The 17,339-nt window shown below is 34.0% G+C and overlaps 1 protein-coding gene across 5 annotated transcripts in view; it reads right to left on the minus strand.

Annotated features, from left to right (window-relative positions):
• The window catches only part of kdm6a (lysine (K)-specific demethylase 6A), a 104,718-nt gene that overhangs the window by 37,946 nt on the left and 49,433 nt on the right, over nucleotides 1–17,339 (minus strand). For 2 of the 5 annotated variants that reach the window (XM_041259050.1, XM_041259047.1), the window contains exons 5-6: nucleotides 13,427–13,485; nucleotides 6,494–6,559 (exon numbers count right to left, since the gene is read on the minus strand). In XM_041259050.1, the coding sequence (XP_041114984.1) occupies nucleotides 6,494–6,559; nucleotides 13,427–13,485 (125 nt within the window). The remainder of the gene's footprint in view (nucleotides 1–6,493; nucleotides 6,560–13,426; nucleotides 13,486–17,339) is intronic. The other 3 variants (XM_041259052.1, XM_041259049.1, XM_041259048.1) reach the window with 2 other exon arrangements.

A 17,339-nucleotide genomic window follows, 5' to 3' on the forward strand; every position in this document is an offset into this window, starting at 1 on the left:
AATTGTGGTAAAATAATTGATTTGGTAATCTGTCTCCTTCAGTTTAATAAATGTACAAACATTAATATCACTCATTTATGTTGTTTGGGCTATAATGTAGAATATTAGCAAATAGTCTGAGTTTAAAACAAGAAAAACTACAAAAATGTGTATAAATAAATTCCTAAAACTAAAACCATAAAATGTTGTGTATACTCTTTATATGCAAATGGTTTGTCATAGTGCTACAGAGGTACTATTTCTTCTTTGTTGCCATCTTTAAAAATGGATTCTTGCAAAGTTCTGAAACAAGCAAGCATTCATGGGTTATAGATGAGCATTTGAAGGACTTGTGGTAAAATAATTGACATGGAAACCTGTCTCCTTCACAATTTTATAATTCTCTGTTGTCCAGGTGGGGCACCACCACTACATAAAAACAGCAATTCACAATCCATCACAAGACTCATTCAAAAACATGTCAAAAAACCAATTCTGTTCTGCCCATATCATTTTAAGTCAGATTTCAAGAACATTGTCTCACACGCAGTTGTACCTACAGAATTATTCTATTCTACAGAAGACCTACCTGGCTATCTGTACAGAAGCATTCATAGGGCCAGTGACATTCTACATATAATTTTCAGATCCTCAAAATGAGGCGCATTTCAAGTATAATTACATCACCCCACCCCCGAGAATGACCCAATTTATATAATGTATCAACGAGATATATATATAGAGAGTGAGAGAGAGAGAGAGAGAGAGAATCTATAGATAGAGATAGATATCTATAGATAAAAAATAATGACTTGGTGAAAAATGTAAGCAGCTTGGTACAATACAGTTATTATAATAATATTCTAGTTATTTATAAACTAACAAATAATACCCAAACGTGCTTCAGTATTGACTGTGGGTATGAGCGGCAGCTGTTTTTGTTCATTGAACCGAGGAAGGCTTGGCAGTTCTACATATGTTTAGGGCTGGGACAATTGTGTTTTTTTTGTTTGTTTTTTTTTGTTTTTTTTTTTTTACTATCAATGCATCGTTTTCATAAAGACCCAATGCATAGTTTTTTCAGAATGCAAAAGAAACATGTAAATAATAAGTACACCCACCCCTCGTTATATCGCCCCTTGCTATACTGCAGATTCGGATCGTGACGATCGAGAGCTAGCTGACATATAAATATATATATATATATCATATATATATATATATATATATATATATATATATATATATATATATATATATATATATATACACATACACATACACACACACACACACTTCACAATAACACAAAGCAAATTAAATATCTACTTGCTGAAGCAGTTTTTATTTTAGCCAACAAGGTGCTCAGTGTGGCACTAGTAAAAGTCACAAGGCAGTGATCCTATGTTGTTGTTGGGAATTGATTCTTTCAATGCAGCAGGTTTGCGCATTTAAGAAAACAGAGAAAGACTCATGAAATTAACTGGAGACTGAAGTTGATGAGAAGCAATTACCCTCCGCTGTACGAATTAAAACGATGTGCTGCTTTTTATACAAAAAAAATAGAAAAATCAGGTTGCGTAGAGGATTTATACTGGACCCGATAAAACGAGGGAGTGGTTGTACAGTATTTATTTGTTAACCTATTTGTATTTCTATGGGTCTCTCACTATATCGCGGCCCTCAATATATAACAGATTTATTTTTGACCCCGACACCCACGATGTGTATTTTCATCAAATATGATCATGAAAAGTAAACATTTCTCCAGTTGAACTTAAAACTACACATTTTTAATTATGTCTCGTCACACTGTCGTCGAGGTTCCCCACAAATAAAGTTAATAAAACATTACACATACTACTGCCTTACCTTAAGATGTCTTGACAGCAACTGGATTAGAGAAGAAAAATAAAAACTCCAACGGGGAACACAAGCATAACTATTTACAAGTCCAACGTAACAAAGTCAGTGCTCTCTCCAGAGCTTATTTTCTGTTTCTATTCACAAATATTATGGCACCAACATTCTCTGCTTTCAAAGAACAGAGTTTGTTCACAAGCATCCTTACTTTGCTGAACACACGCTCGCTCGGGAAAGATGTTGCAAGGATACTTAACACGCTGTTTGCTAAGGGAAAGCGTGTCTGGTTATTTTTCCACCAAATCAATAACTGGCCGTTTTAATTCAAGAAGTCGTTCAAATACATAATAAACTTTGCTCCACCATCCTGTATGAACTTAAGTGGTGCTTTTTCTGAGTTCAGCATTTCTGTTTGTTTTCTATTTAAAGCACTTGTTGTCATCTCATTCTTTTTAAAATGTGCAACCTGTCTACTTGCTGCTGCCACTAACGTATGGACTTGTCGTATATCCTCCAAGCTTTTCTGAATGCAGAGATGTATACTGTGACTTGCACAGCTCACAGTTGCCACGCTACCAAAAAGTAACACTGTCCACTCGCAGAAGGCAAAGACATTATTCTGCACACATTGTCATTAAAATCTATTACTTTTGTAGCCGCTTCAAACTGTGTTTATCTAATTGATCACTTCTGCTAAATTCACAGCTGTGTATCTGTTAAAAAAAGCTTCTTGTGCTATGCTTGTCCATACATCGGTAGTGATGGACATTGAATTACACTCCTGACTTAAATTCTGTCAAAGCTTTTCCTTTGCACGTTCGTGGTCCAGAGTAATGCATTTGGAGATTGTCTTTCGACAGGGCATTTCATAGCCTGGAGCAAAATTCGCTACTATACTAACAGGTCTGATATCTTGTGTGACAACATCCACTATCAGGCCTGTCATTTCTTTTGCTCTGACGCTTTTTGGATCTACTTTCTTCCTTCCAAAATAAACTGTCACTGAAGGTGTTGCCTCCTTTAGGTTTTTTATTTATTTATTTATTTTTTTACTTGTATTCCCGCTGTCGTGTTTTGTAGGGTGCTGTCTTACTAAGGATCCCGCAGGCCGGTATTGCCACAGAAGCCCATTAAAAACTCCACAAACAGCTCATTTTACATTTCCATTTTGTTCTTTGGTTAAAAAAAAAAAAAAAAAAAAAATCCATAACGCCTGCAGGCATTATTTAAAATCAAACCGACAATTTAACTAAAAAAAAATCTGATCCTGAAATGCAGCCTACCTCTAGCCTCTTCTCTAGGTTTAAAAAAAAAAAAAAAAAAAAAAGCCATTTGTCAAGCTTACTCTGAAAACATACATGCTGCGTAGTGTGGGTGAGGAGGTTTTTATTATTATTATTTAAAGGAACCAAAGGAAAGGCAAGGAATAAGAGTGTAGATTTACATTTTCAGGACCTAATAAAATGTTTTTTTATTCCAACGATGCATTGTCCCAGCCCTACTGTTTTTTTTTTTTGGTTTTGTTTTTTTCCCCTGCACACATTAGAGCACTGTCCCTCAATGATGTCTAATTCTCCATAAATTATCTGAGTGACACCTCAACACACACACAAAAAGACTGTGGGACCCCTATATGGTTTTGTGTTTCCCATTACCAAGGACTACCTCTAAAACCAACATTAAATTTAACCACTTGAGCGTTAATGAAAATGTAACACTAACTATGCAAAAGAACTTGCACTAAAAAAAAAAAACGTGTATCCATACAGACTGGGAATCCATAAAAACATGCACAGGAAGAAAGCCGATTAATATTTATACCAGAATCATAATTCAGCTCAAGTGACAGTCAGTTCTATGTTTTATAGACAGCTAAACAACCATCTTTACAGTTTACATATCCTTTCTGTATCCCATGTCCAGCACAGAAGCAAGGCTGTAAGTGTTTAATAGATTAAGCTTTTAAACCTTTTGTGTAAATTGATATCTACCGTTTAAACTATCATATTTTTGCAATACAAAAACACTATTTGATTTAGAATTTATATACATATTTATATTTTACTTTTGTATTTGTAGATTGTTTTTATATTGGTTTGCAGAGTGGCCAATTACAATTTTTTCAAATATGAACATCCTGATTACAAAAAAAACACAAACCAAAAAAAAAAAAAAAGTGTCTTCCATTCAACAGCACACGACTGTTACCGTTACTTGCTTTCAGTGAAAGCGCTTTGATCTGACAAGACAAACAGAAGTAGAGCTAGATCTTAAACCATATTAATCAACAAATGCTGCAACAGTCATGTGACTCATTCAGAAGCAACCAAATCACTCTAACAACTGGTTTACTTCATGTCATTGCCATCCACACTTTATACACTGGCAGATTCCACTAGAAACACTTCAAGAACTATGCTGGGCAAACACAGCAACAAATATTAGCTGTTTTTATCTTGCTAAGCTATGTATGCAAAATAAAAAAATGGTCTGTGTCCATGTATCTAAAAGCCAGCCCACGTTCAGAAAAGACAGCAGGTTAAATAGGTTATACTCCACATATATAAATCCTTGCGGATGAAAATGTTTCGTTATTTAAAGTTAAAAACCCAAAGTTACAAACCAAACAGGGACTAGAGTGGATAAGTAATTAATGTTCTTGCTCCGGCAACTTGAGGATGGCTACCTTAAATTGGAGAAACAAATTCCAGTCTCACCCTTCAATCCAGCAGACAATCCTTAATCCATCAGTTAAGTACAGTCATGTGCACATTACTTAAATTGAGCACGAAAATTAACTGGTTGAAAAAATTTCAATTTGTGGTCAAAACAGACTGCGCCTCTACTGGTGAAGTGCAGCCCATACAGTATGCCAAACAGTAGGTAGTGTTCAGCTCCAGAAATGCAGCAGTACAAATATCTGATTCTAAAATTCAAAACAGCTAATAAATGTCACCATTATTATTTTTTTATTTATCTGATTAAAAAAAAAATTGCCAGCAAACATGAGTTAGAATATACAAAAAGGTGATTCATACACATTATAACATACCAAATGAAAAATACCATCATGTCACTGTCACAGTATTTCTTGGACTCCAGGTAGAAGGACTTTATTCCAGAAAAGATAATGAGGAGGTTCTGAGCTATCCTTTAAAGTGCGTTCTTTTTGGATCGCATGTATAACCAATATATTCCATCTATGCAGTTAACCTTGTTTTACACAGATATTAACTAAAACTCAGATATAAATAAAAACAGATATAAACTAAAACTCAAAGCAACAACTTCACATCAAGCGCACCACTGACGGGCACAACTTCAACGGTATACAAGTATCAATAATGAAACAAACAAATAGAGGCCAGTGACTTTTTTAAATAAATACAAAATTATTAAATCGTAACTAAAAAAGTACTTCTGGAACTTTCCATCAATTTGTTTTATTCCATTTGAAATGTGACCAGGCATTGACACAGCAAGAGCTGATCAGTAGACAATTTCTAATTTCAGCAGTTGCATGCTTGCATCAGAAAAAGGCCAGGGGCATGCTTAAGTGATTAAATATTGTGTGACACACACAATTCAGTTCAAAGTTACATTTTGAAACCACACCAAAAGAGCCAAAAAATGCTGTAGTTCAACATGTTCAATTAAGTATTTCAAGAAATGGATGACTGTATGCCTAAAATAAACAATTAAAAAGGGTACTTCCGTTTCCAGGCCAGCGAATACACAATGTCTGGAATTATTAAAACTGCAAAATCTACAACATTTAAAACGCCTATATTCTTTTACCTTAACACATCTTATAAATAATGACACTGTTGGGTTAGTAATCCCAGTCCAACTGCAGGTGTGGGATTTAAAGAGGGAGGGTTGCTGTCCTCAGCATCAGTGCTGAAGTAACAAGCAGGACTGAAGTAACGTAACTAGCAATGCATTTCCGACAAAACATGTAAGGTATGAGAGTTTAAGAGACTAGCCTTATATCAAGACAGACTGAAAGGGATATCAAAAACATGCACTTGTAGTTAAAGCAAGAACCACCAGACCTAACATCTAGACATACAGCTATTGGTTATAACCACAGATAAACTACGTGTGCGTAAATAAAATATGAACACCACAGGTATTGTACCAAGATCACTTCACTTATGGTTAAAATTTGTAATATTTATTTAAAAGCACATTGTCATGGTTAACTAAAGTATGTATGCCTGTAATAAATGGTCCACATTAACGATAAACAGGCCACATCCCATTAAAGCCATACGCCTCGTAAGATGCCACTATAAACCTGCAAAGGGGCTGAGGAGCACAATGGCATAATTAGGATGTTTAACTGGGCCTGCTGTAATCATACTGCAACAATGGGCACTGCATGACTTATGCTTGTGAACTCCAATGCCAGTCCACAAGAATCTACACCTGCCTGTTCTTTTGCTTTAGCAGAGTATAAAATGACATGTACTTGTACTGAAACGCAATATAGGGGACATGCAACCCTTTCTTCAAAAGATTGTTTGGCAAGGTAGCATATGTGTACTTAAAAGTAAATAAATACAAATAAACTTCATATCTGATTTCTCTCAAGGTCAGTGGGTTTCACAAGGAGGACTGGCAAACCCCAGTAGAATGGTATTCCTACCTTCTCTTTCCAGTAGGGGTCGCTGTAGAGGGGGACTGCAAATGCCTAGATGGGGAAAAAGGGGACCTACAGTAATAAATACCAGGAAATATATGTTGGTACCAGAAGCATGTTACTGGCACAATATTTTAGATTGTCTAAATTGTGTACAGTTGTGATTTCTTTTAAACAAAGGGGGATTTTTACCCCCATTACTATAGGCAGCAAAATCGAAGTTTGGAATTTGCTGCAAGAGATCAATGAACCTCACTGCAAAAAATGTCCATAAATTCAACAGTAAAATTATGGTAAACAGTGAAGTTAAATTGCCTTCTCTTCTAAAACAACAATTTACCTTAAATTTAACAGCAAAATTACCTTCATACTAAAGTTTTGGGTTTTTTTTTTTTTTTTTTTTTTTTTTTTTTTTTTTAACAGAAAAACTCTTTAAAAGTTTTTTTTTTTTTTTTTTTACATTAAAAAAGTAAAAACAGATATTTTCTGTTGTTCTAAGAGACCACATCTTTTTAAAAAATTAAAAAAAAACACAACATGGGTAGCGTTGACGGTTAAATACCATAGATATTACATCTAATTACGTTAAAACTGGAATCCCAGAATCCATTGCAGGGCTGACTGCAAATAGTGTTTTAATAGTGTTTTGTGTTATTGTGTGTTAAATGTGCTGTGCGTTTGCACAATTATATGTAAATTTACATGTCCTTTATGTTCCCTCACCATTTTATGTGCTTTGTTCATGTTTTGTGTGGTCACCATCTTGTGGTAGGACAGATCTTGGAGTGGGCTGCCCCCGCTATTCCTTTTAATTGCATCTCCATTCTCCGTTGAGTTGAGCCTATGAGGTAAATCTGAGGTGCGATTATTGCAGGCTGAAACTTGCTGTAGCAGTAGCAGCTCCATAAAGCATATAAACTCTTTATTAAGAGTTAATTTGATCAACTTTACTAATCATTTGTCATACCAGTTTTTTTCTTTTACAGTGCTGAAAGTGCAAAATGCAGGTCCTAACTTCAGGTGTTGCAGATGGAGTATTTTGGAACAGAGAACATTTTAGAGTGAAACACTTTGGGGGCAGAACCATTTGAAAAAGATGAAATTAAGAATCTCAAATTAATTAAGAACTCAGACCTTCTTAAATACCATTAACATACATTTAGTTACAACCGTGACTACTGTTTGGTAAATGTCCTTGCAAAGTTTAATCGAATTCGGGCAAGCTGTTCCCAAGACAAACCTCAGCAGTCAAAGCAGGTGTCACAACCATGAAGGAAGGACAAGCTGCCCAGTATTCATGTGGTCAATGGCAAGAGGTATTTTTATTGAATACTCTTGTCCACGATAACCATATAACCTCTAAATGTCAGTTATACTCAATTGGATTCATACATTTTCCCAGTAGTATTTATATTAATAAGCAATTATTAATACTAATTAATCACAAGACCTACTTCACACTATATGAAGAGGTGTATTCTTAGGTCAGTACAGGTCTAAAAAATTGGAGCTCAGTCATACATCTAATAATGGAGTACAAAAATAAATTTTGCTTTTTCCAGTTGTTCTAATCTAAAGGTATTATTTATTGTTATTTTAATACGGTCAAAGCTATGCATTTTTCTGCAATTACGAGTTTTTGCACATATTCATCATTCACCCAATAAGAAAGCCCAGGTCACCCACGATGAACAAACCATCTGCTAATCATAAAATACATCAGATCTATTATAACGCCTTCTATAAAATAGCTTGGACAAATTAAATGCCGTGACTGGCTGAGCAAGATCATATGACCATGCAATAAGAATTGTAATGCACAGCTAGGGGCAAATTTGTCCTGAGTCACCATACTCGCAGTTATGGACTTCAGGCCACAGATATTAAACATGTTTATATTTATTTTACAGTCAAACAAGAGAAATTAAATAGAACTAAAAGATGTAAATGACAGTGACCGATATGACATTCTGCATGACTGCCTCACTGACCGACAGAGACCCTGGAGAAACTAGTGTTGAGAAGATACGCAGGCAGCGCGTTCGAAGGAATACAAAATAAAGGTGAAGAGCGCGATTACTGTACTAGGGAAATACTGATTTCAAAACATCAGCTTTACTTACCAAAGTGTATAAACCTGTAAACAAGCAGTTTTATTTTTTGTTTTTCAACCTTGAGTATACAAAATACAATTTAAAAAAATAATAAAATGTACTCGGCAGTAATGTTTTTCCTGCAAACTTCTAAAGACAAAGTATCAAACAATTTTGCACTGGTGGAAGGATACATTACATAACACTTACTTTACTACAAAATAAACAGTCATCTTATAAGCACAATAACCTGCTCTAAGGGTGCAGTAAGACAGATCTTACTGCACTTCTGCACCCTGGCATGTGTAAAATGTCTTACCGGACACCCTGTTGTGGGCTATTGGTTACTGCAGGGGTGGCCAACCTTTCACCGACCAAGAGCAAAGAAATAAAATAAAATGTACATTGACAAAGCCACGAACTTCAAAAAATGATTAATTTAGCATTTCACTGATATTCCGTACTACAATTACTATCTCACACACTATTAAATGAAGCTGACCTTTATTTTTTCCAGTACATACGTAATATTGATATTCAAACAAATACATTTTCACTGTATATAAAAGCACAGTTTTGTTTTTGTTTCTTATTTGGGTGAGTAGCTAACTATTGTTTATTTTCTTATACCACATACAGGCATGATCTGTACTCAGTGTGACTTTTGGCATTCTTTACTACACACATTGTTCTGAATGCAGCTGTAGTTCAATGTCACTTAGATCTGAGATGGATACATTCTACCAAGTGATGTGAGAGCTGCAGGTCTGAAACTTGCTTTTGCAGTCGATTGTTGTTTGGACATAGGATAGCAATAACATCCCTAAGCAAGTTTTCACAAACTCACCTTCAGAGTAGGGTTTGTTTTTTTTTGGTCAACATTTGCATCCGTTTATCCATTTGCTTTTTACAGACAGCAGTCATTTTGACGAGTACATTTTAATCCACTCTGATATGAAAATGAAATACAAACTTTCAGATACATCTCAAAAGATGTATTCATGAATATAATATCTAATATTTGCATGGCAGAAACACTATTTAAACAGAAATTAGCACATATAACATACGCTATCATGGCAGTTCTAGCGTTAACTTCTAAAGATAGAAGTTCAGAATCTTTTGGAAATTCTTTGTCAATGCGGGCATGGTTTGTAGTGAAATAACGCTGCAGATTTGAAGATTTGAACTGCGACATAAAGGCAAATGCTGGTTGCATAACACCTTAAGTGAAATTCCCCACTTACTTTTCCCAAATGTTCTACTTAAGGGAAATACTTAAATACAAATATTACATAAGTTAGTTAACCGTTGCACAAAACGACTTTAGGGGATAACTAAGTGAAAATACTTAAATGTCCTATTGAGGCCCCTTAAATCGAAAAAATGGTATGGCAGCATTTTTGGAAATTGAAGAGGACAGAGCCACACTTAGCAGAAGGATTTGCAGAGAGAAAATCCTTTGGATATAATAGACGACGAGCAATTAATAACAAACTATTGATTTGACCGAAATACTGCCTTCTAAATGTCTGTATGATGCTGGAAGCAGATTAACAACCCCAAAGAAGAAGAAATCACGCATTGCTCCCTGTTCTTCAAATACAGAGGCAGCGCTTCACTTTTTCGCAACTAGTGGCTTTTTATTATTATAAAAATGTATACTTAAAAAACAAGCAAACAAAAAAAACATTTGGCCGGTTGCATAATATCTTAAGTGAGATTAATGGTTAATTCTGTCTCAATACAAGATACTGCTCGCACTTTTGTTGCGAAGATAGTCATACAAATTGTTTAAACAAATATGTTTAGTGCACATTTTTTGTAGATTTACCTGTTTTTTGTGATGCTCTTCTGAAAGCAGAATATATATTTTTTTTTTTGTTATTTGTCAGTTTCTTCTGCTTCGTGGCAGTTGTCAAATTCGGACATAGTTTGCCTGTTATTTGCTTTCTTATTATATTCCTCCAAAAATATTATGTTTTCCCTCCTCTTCCCGGTTTGGGTTTCTTTTTTTTTTTTTTTTATCAGCCATACTGTAGTTTTCCTTAACTGCCCAAATGTTGCCATGGAGACAGGATTTACAGAGTACAGTAAGCTACTCACCTATTGGTTGAAATCTTAAATCCATGCATACTTAAGTTTATTCCCTTAGCTAAGGAGAGCGGTTAAGATGTTTTGTGCAACACCCTAAAGTTTTTCCCTTAGCTAAGTGAAAAATACATAAGTGAAATACATAATAACATGGTTTACGCAACCTGGCGCTGGCAAATAAGTCATAGGAGTTTTCCATTGCGTTCAACAAAAAATACATTATTCTCCCACTCCGGTAAGAAGGTTTGATATTCATCTTCAGATTTTCTTTTTCGCTATTTTTTCTGCATTTATTAACAAAACATAAGCCGGTCCTATTCAAAGTAAAGTTAACTGTTTCCAAGCTTCTGTAACTCAAGTCCCAAATGCACAGTAAAGGGTGGATAGGATTTGCTATGTAACAAAAAAGTGTTGCTGCCACGCTGCTGATTGGCTACGGTCAGAAATGGATCGGCTTGTGATGGGGGGAGGGGGGACAAAAACTTATTGTACAAAACACATATAAAAAAAATAATTTAAAATAAATAACTTATTCATTGTGTAATGAAATATATGGGAAGTTCGAAGAGCCGCAGTTTGACCACAAAAGAGCCGCCGGTTGGCCACCCCTGGGTTACTGCATGTGGATTGAAGGAAGGAGGTCAAAAGGGAAAATTTATTAGCAATTTTTAAATCTAAAGTCCAAAATAGTCCTGCATTCTAGAGGTGTGAATTTCTAACAAAAAAATTTTTGGAGTACTGAAGCAAGAGAAATTAATGGTAAGTGACTCTGAACTCTCAATTTCTAAATGTGTAAACCCCCTCCCCCTCCCCAAAAGAAATGCCCACCCCTTAAGTGTTTCTTGGTTTACCAGCACATTCTACCAACTGCTTTACAAATTAACTGAAGAGACAGCTGTAAGAGTGTGTATTGAGTAATACATATGTTAAATTATTGTATCTATTTCAAGTACACAAGCATTCACTTACTCTAACCTGCTCATACCTCGTACAAGAAATACACCCCAATACATACCTATATCCAACCATGTGCTAACCTAAATCATTTTGAGTCATAGTTTTAACACCAATTAGATGCTCTTTCAAATATCTTATTTATGTAGCTAAACATAATAAACTGATTCATACCAAATTATCAAGACTGGGTATTTGATTGATTCATACATATAGCATAAATCCATTTACTATATACCAAAACAAGTTAAAATGGAAAAGAAAATCTAAAATGGGGAAAAAAAACTACAAAAAAAATGTACTAAAAATGAAGTTATTATCCAATAATAATTTAACACTATCACAGATTTAGGTTTTGTTTGAGATTAATTCTTACACACAATGCCATTTAAGAAACAAATAATCCATACTAAAGAAATGGAAAGCTGAATAGTTACACTATAAAATCACGGATGAAAAATCAACCACCATTTAGGATTGGTCAACGTTCCAGCACATCTTATCCTGTGTACAGATGTAATCTTGTGCTTAGAATCCAAGGCATAATTAAGCAATAGAATCCAAAGAGGGCTTTACTGCCTCATGCAGTTAAACATTTAAAGCTTTTCTGGTTTTGTTGCTCATGAATACAAAGGTTTTCCTCAGTATTCCATGAGTAATATGGCTTGTGCAGAATTTCATAATGTGGTCTGATAGACTTCAGGCTTCAGTAACCTAGCTGTGGACGATGTTGTGTCATGGGTACTTCCAATAGCCTAAATAATAAGTCAACACTATTAGAAAATCGTCTACTTACATGGAACCATTCTTCAGTTCAGGTACCTTGCACACCAAGTTAACACTGTTTGTTAAGTTTGCTTTTTATCTACCTCGAATGTAAAACATATAAAAAGAATAAAAATACTGGTATACACTTTTAAATTATAATTTCCATGCACACATTCGTGTATTAGTGTACATTTCAGTATTTAAGTTAGCGTTAGGTCCTAAAATGTATTGTCAAAAAAGAAAAAAATATATATATATTTTAGTACATCTATAAGGTAACGCGTGTTCATGCTGATTGTTCAGTAACTTGTTCACACTGTATTCATAATGTTTATTCAAAACTGAAAGTAAAATCAGTCAGCATCCAGTTTGATTTTCTGCATATTGACCAACTGGTAAAAGAAAATCCATTTTCTAATTCTAAATAAAAACAATGCGTAATGGTAGTCTTAAGATCAAGATCTTTTTTTGTAATTTATAACAAAGTAGTGTGTTATGTTTTTTTGTTTCCATTATAAGTTTGTGCATCTTCACTTTGCTACAAAGCATGAGCTCACATCTCATAGCCTACAAAGCATGAGCTCACATCTCATACTATAAGTGAAACCCTATGCAGGACATATACATCGTCAGAGTTCTAGACATGGGCATGACAATTATAACATCAAAAAGACTTTTCCCTCTGTGCCACTTTGCTTTTATTTACCACACAGCCATTGGCTTTAACAGACAGAACACCCTATGCCAATGCCAAACTGAATAGCTCACAGACCAAAGCACGGAAGATGCACCAAGATAATGCAATTGATCTATCAAAAGCTTTGATAATATGAATGCAACCGAGGTCTATTGTCATGTGGATTTACCTATAAAAAAAAAGTAGCCGAATGTCTCAAACCTTGACCTCATCACATAAAGCATTATATTTACTTAATTACATTACAAGCAGCAAATTAGGTATTTTACTACTAAAAGCACCTTCAAATGCAATTCTGTTTGTGTTGTTTTAAACAAAAATAAAATTACTTACCACTGAAATGCATTATAATGGAAGTACACCATACCGAGGCCATATAAAAAGGCAGCATTCTGAAAAAAAAAAAAAGAGAGATTAAATAATGCCGTAGCACTTTATAGAACACTTCCATTAATCATTTCCAAAGCAGTAAACAAAGACAGGAGGAAATCAGAGGTTACTATATAAACTTCAAGGAATTTAAAAAAGTTTGCATGTCCTTACAACAGACTTTCTTTTAAAGAAAGACTATGTACATTAAAAACATTTATTATAAAAACCCAAGTCTAAAATTAGTTTGATATGAAGTCTCTTTAAATCTTATTAAAAAATAAAAATGGGATAAACTGTACTGGTGCAAAATTGGCAATTTTAATGTCTTAAATCAATCACATGCACATTCAAAATCGCCAATAAAATTGATGCATCAATAACATTATTTTTCAATATCAACAAACATTTGTAGCAGACGATCCAATAACTACAAATACACAGCAAAGCACAACTTGCATTCAGATAAGAAAATTAAAAACAAAATACCATATAAATAAACTGAAAAGAATATGCATCCTCAACATATGTTCATTTAAAGTTTAAATAAAAAATCAATACTACTTTTTTATATAAACAGAAGCCATTTTTTATCTGAAATGTGTTTGTTAAACAACATTACTGTTAACATTTGTCTGTCAAAAGCATTTACCATCAAAATCCAATAAATTACTTAACACTGCTTCCCTACCTGCCTTTCCTTCACCAAAAAATTACCAGTCAATTTCAGATTCTTCCAATTAAAATGGTGTTGCTTTAATTTAAAAAAATAAATAATTTGGGAAAACTGTTTACTGGTGTAATTTGTTCAATGAGAAACCAGAGGCCAAAAGGTCTGTATCCTAGCAACATGCCAAAGTTGGCTACCTACTGTACCAGCACTAACATAAACTGAGCTCTAAGTTGATAAATGAATGCACCAACATGTAAATCGAAACTCAGGAAATTTAAGGACTAATGATAAATCTTTTTTTCAATGTATTTTTTTTTTTTTTTTTTTTTTTTTTTTTTTTAAATCGACGCATCAATTAAAATGTTGCATCTCTAAAAGAATTTCCTTTAACATTGACAACATTAATTCCCACTTGGTGCAAAGTTTGAACTGGAGCAAAAACCTGGACCCAATGAGTATTAAGAGTCTTGCAAGAACAATTGCCTTGAATTAATAACTACTTTGACATAAAAGGTGTATCTGGACTAATGTGTTGGAATGGTGCTGAACTGGACAGTGACAGAGTTTCCAGGCACAATGAATTAGTATTTATCCGCGCTGTATTGGCATGCATCTTGAAATGCTACCTCATGATGATTTCCTAGGTTTTTACTTTCTGTATCATTATATAATAAACTGCTACTATATTTTAAATCTAGCTTCTTGTGGCTGAGGGTGTTTTGTGTGTTCAATGTAATTCCTCAATCTCATACACAAATAAAATTATGAGGAGGTTTTAATTAACGTGAATAAATATTCAGATTTAATGGATAACTACCATTGTCTTTATTTAGTCTGTGATCTAATGTGGTAATGATCATAGAGCACTAATTCAGGTTAACGCACTGAACTGTAAACTATTTCATTAGTCAAATTAATTGTTTTAATTGATTATCATAAACTAAATGAATCCCACAGTCTTGATCCCACTACTCAAATATATATAGCTGAAGTAGCTGTCCATGCTCAACCCTATTTTGCATACTTCAAAACTAAATATTGGTCAAACCTCCAAAAAGTTATTTGTTATAAAATGTTTTATGATACAAGGATTAGAATGAATAGTATTCAGACACATCTTAAAGTTGTTCTGAAATATAAGCACTTTCCAGACATCACCATTGACATTCCAGTATACTGGTGTCACAGGAAATAAGTTAGCATTTGCCTTTTTTAGCCTTTCTACACATGCGCAAATCTTAGAACTTAAAGGCAAGGTTAAGCAGTCGAGTTTTTCTGTCTATGAACTTCAATTCAAAAGACTTAGCGATCTTTCCAATGTGTCTAGTTAATTGTTTTACTCTTACTCTAAAAATGTTGTCAGGATCTTTATTAAAAGCTATATGTGGTAAAAATCGAAAACAAGTTGTTGTAATATTAACATGCTTTTCATATTTAATAGGTTAACTTTAAGCTACGTAGTTTACAAAGACTACATGTAATCGCTGGCTGCTTTATATTACAGGTTTTCTTCGTACATGTACTTGCAATATATTTGCAAGTATTAGCGAAAGAGATAAATACAATGCATGCATTATTTTGTATATGGGTTATGACATAAGCACAAAATTCATAATTTGTCATGCCATTTATTTTTATGTGCAATTATGTGTTTAAAATGTAATAGTGTATAATACGACATATCTATTATTTAAGAATAGGTGTTAATTCCCAATTTACAAAAGACATGGCAAACTCTCAGTTGTCATTTTAAACTTGTAATAGCTGCGGATATTTATATTAGGTTTTCTTCGTATAAATAATACAGCAAGAGAGAAATACATGTATAATTTGTATGTGTTGACATACTGTATCAGAAACCGTTACGCATTTGCCTTGTAATTTATTTTGATGTGCAATTATATACTGCGGTCAAGCTATCAGCCAGTTTTGAAATGCAGGTCAAGCTATCACACACTTAACTTGTATAGATCACTCAGATCACTTAGAACTGCACTGGAATATAAACGAGCGTTGAAATATACTTTCATACATTTTCAAAAAGAATGAAGAATGTAATATTTAATAAGTATGAAAGAAATCTCACTAATAGCTTATTGTAACAGTCAAAGGACAATTCCATGTTTAAATTGAGAACATTTTTGCTGACCAAAAACGTGTGTGTATCTGCGTACCAGTAAAAAAAAAAAAAAAAAAAAAAAAAAAACATTATTATATGTGTGTGTGTGTGTGTATATATATATATATATATATATATATATATATATATATAGATAGATAGATAGACAAACAGAGTTTCACACTCTACAAGTAAAAAGTATAACCTGTAATGACATTTTCTTGACTTTCATTGTAGATGTGAGAGATTTGCACAGGGCACTACATTAAATTGGAGAGCTATCTGAATTATTAGTACAGTATTTGGTGCTGTGCAAGTACATCCACCATGTCAACTAGGATTACAGATGTTTATATATTTATAAATGTAACTGCACTTTAGGACGGGATGTATGGGAAGCCAAGCGTTTTCCTTTGTACTTTCTGCCATCATCTGTGCAAGTTCTTCAGGCTGCCTTGACTTTCTCTGCCTTCTCTCCGCCATTCTCACTCTGTGCATCTCAGTCTCCGTCTGTTCAATTCGTCTTTGCTCAGCCTGTATATGGTCTATTCGGTTGTCTCAGACTTCTTACCGATCAGAGACGATTAGGGAACGCCTCGCCTCGGCTTTTTTCAGCTTGAACGCAACACATGCTGTGTTAGATCATGGTTTTCGGCAATGTCGGACTGAGTCCAACAATGGACCGGAAAGGGATTTTCGCAATTTCGAACCAAGTCTGACATAGGATTGCAAAGGGTTAAATATTTATTTGTTTAAATAAAAGCTAAAAATACAGCAAGCAATTTCCTGAAGATAAAATGTATTTAAAATACAAATTAAATGTAAATATATATTACGATAAATGTCAACTTTTTAAACAAAAAATACTGTCTGCAATATACTTGACAAATAAGATGACAACATATTTAAACAAAAATTACTGTCTGCAATGCAATACCTGTTTTCGTTTCTGAAAAAAATACAAATGACGTCCTGTCACTTTGGATGAATCGCCAGAGAACCTTGCCTTTAAGAAGTTCTAAGATTCATGCATGCGAATTAAGTCTCAAAAACGCAAATGCTAACTTATTTCCTGTGACAGCAGT

The sequence above is a fragment of the Polyodon spathula genome, chromosome 9 (assembly GCF_017654505.1).
Source record: "Polyodon spathula isolate WHYD16114869_AA chromosome 9, ASM1765450v1, whole genome shotgun sequence".
Classification (NCBI taxonomy): domain Eukaryota; kingdom Metazoa; phylum Chordata; class Actinopteri; order Acipenseriformes; family Polyodontidae; genus Polyodon; species Polyodon spathula.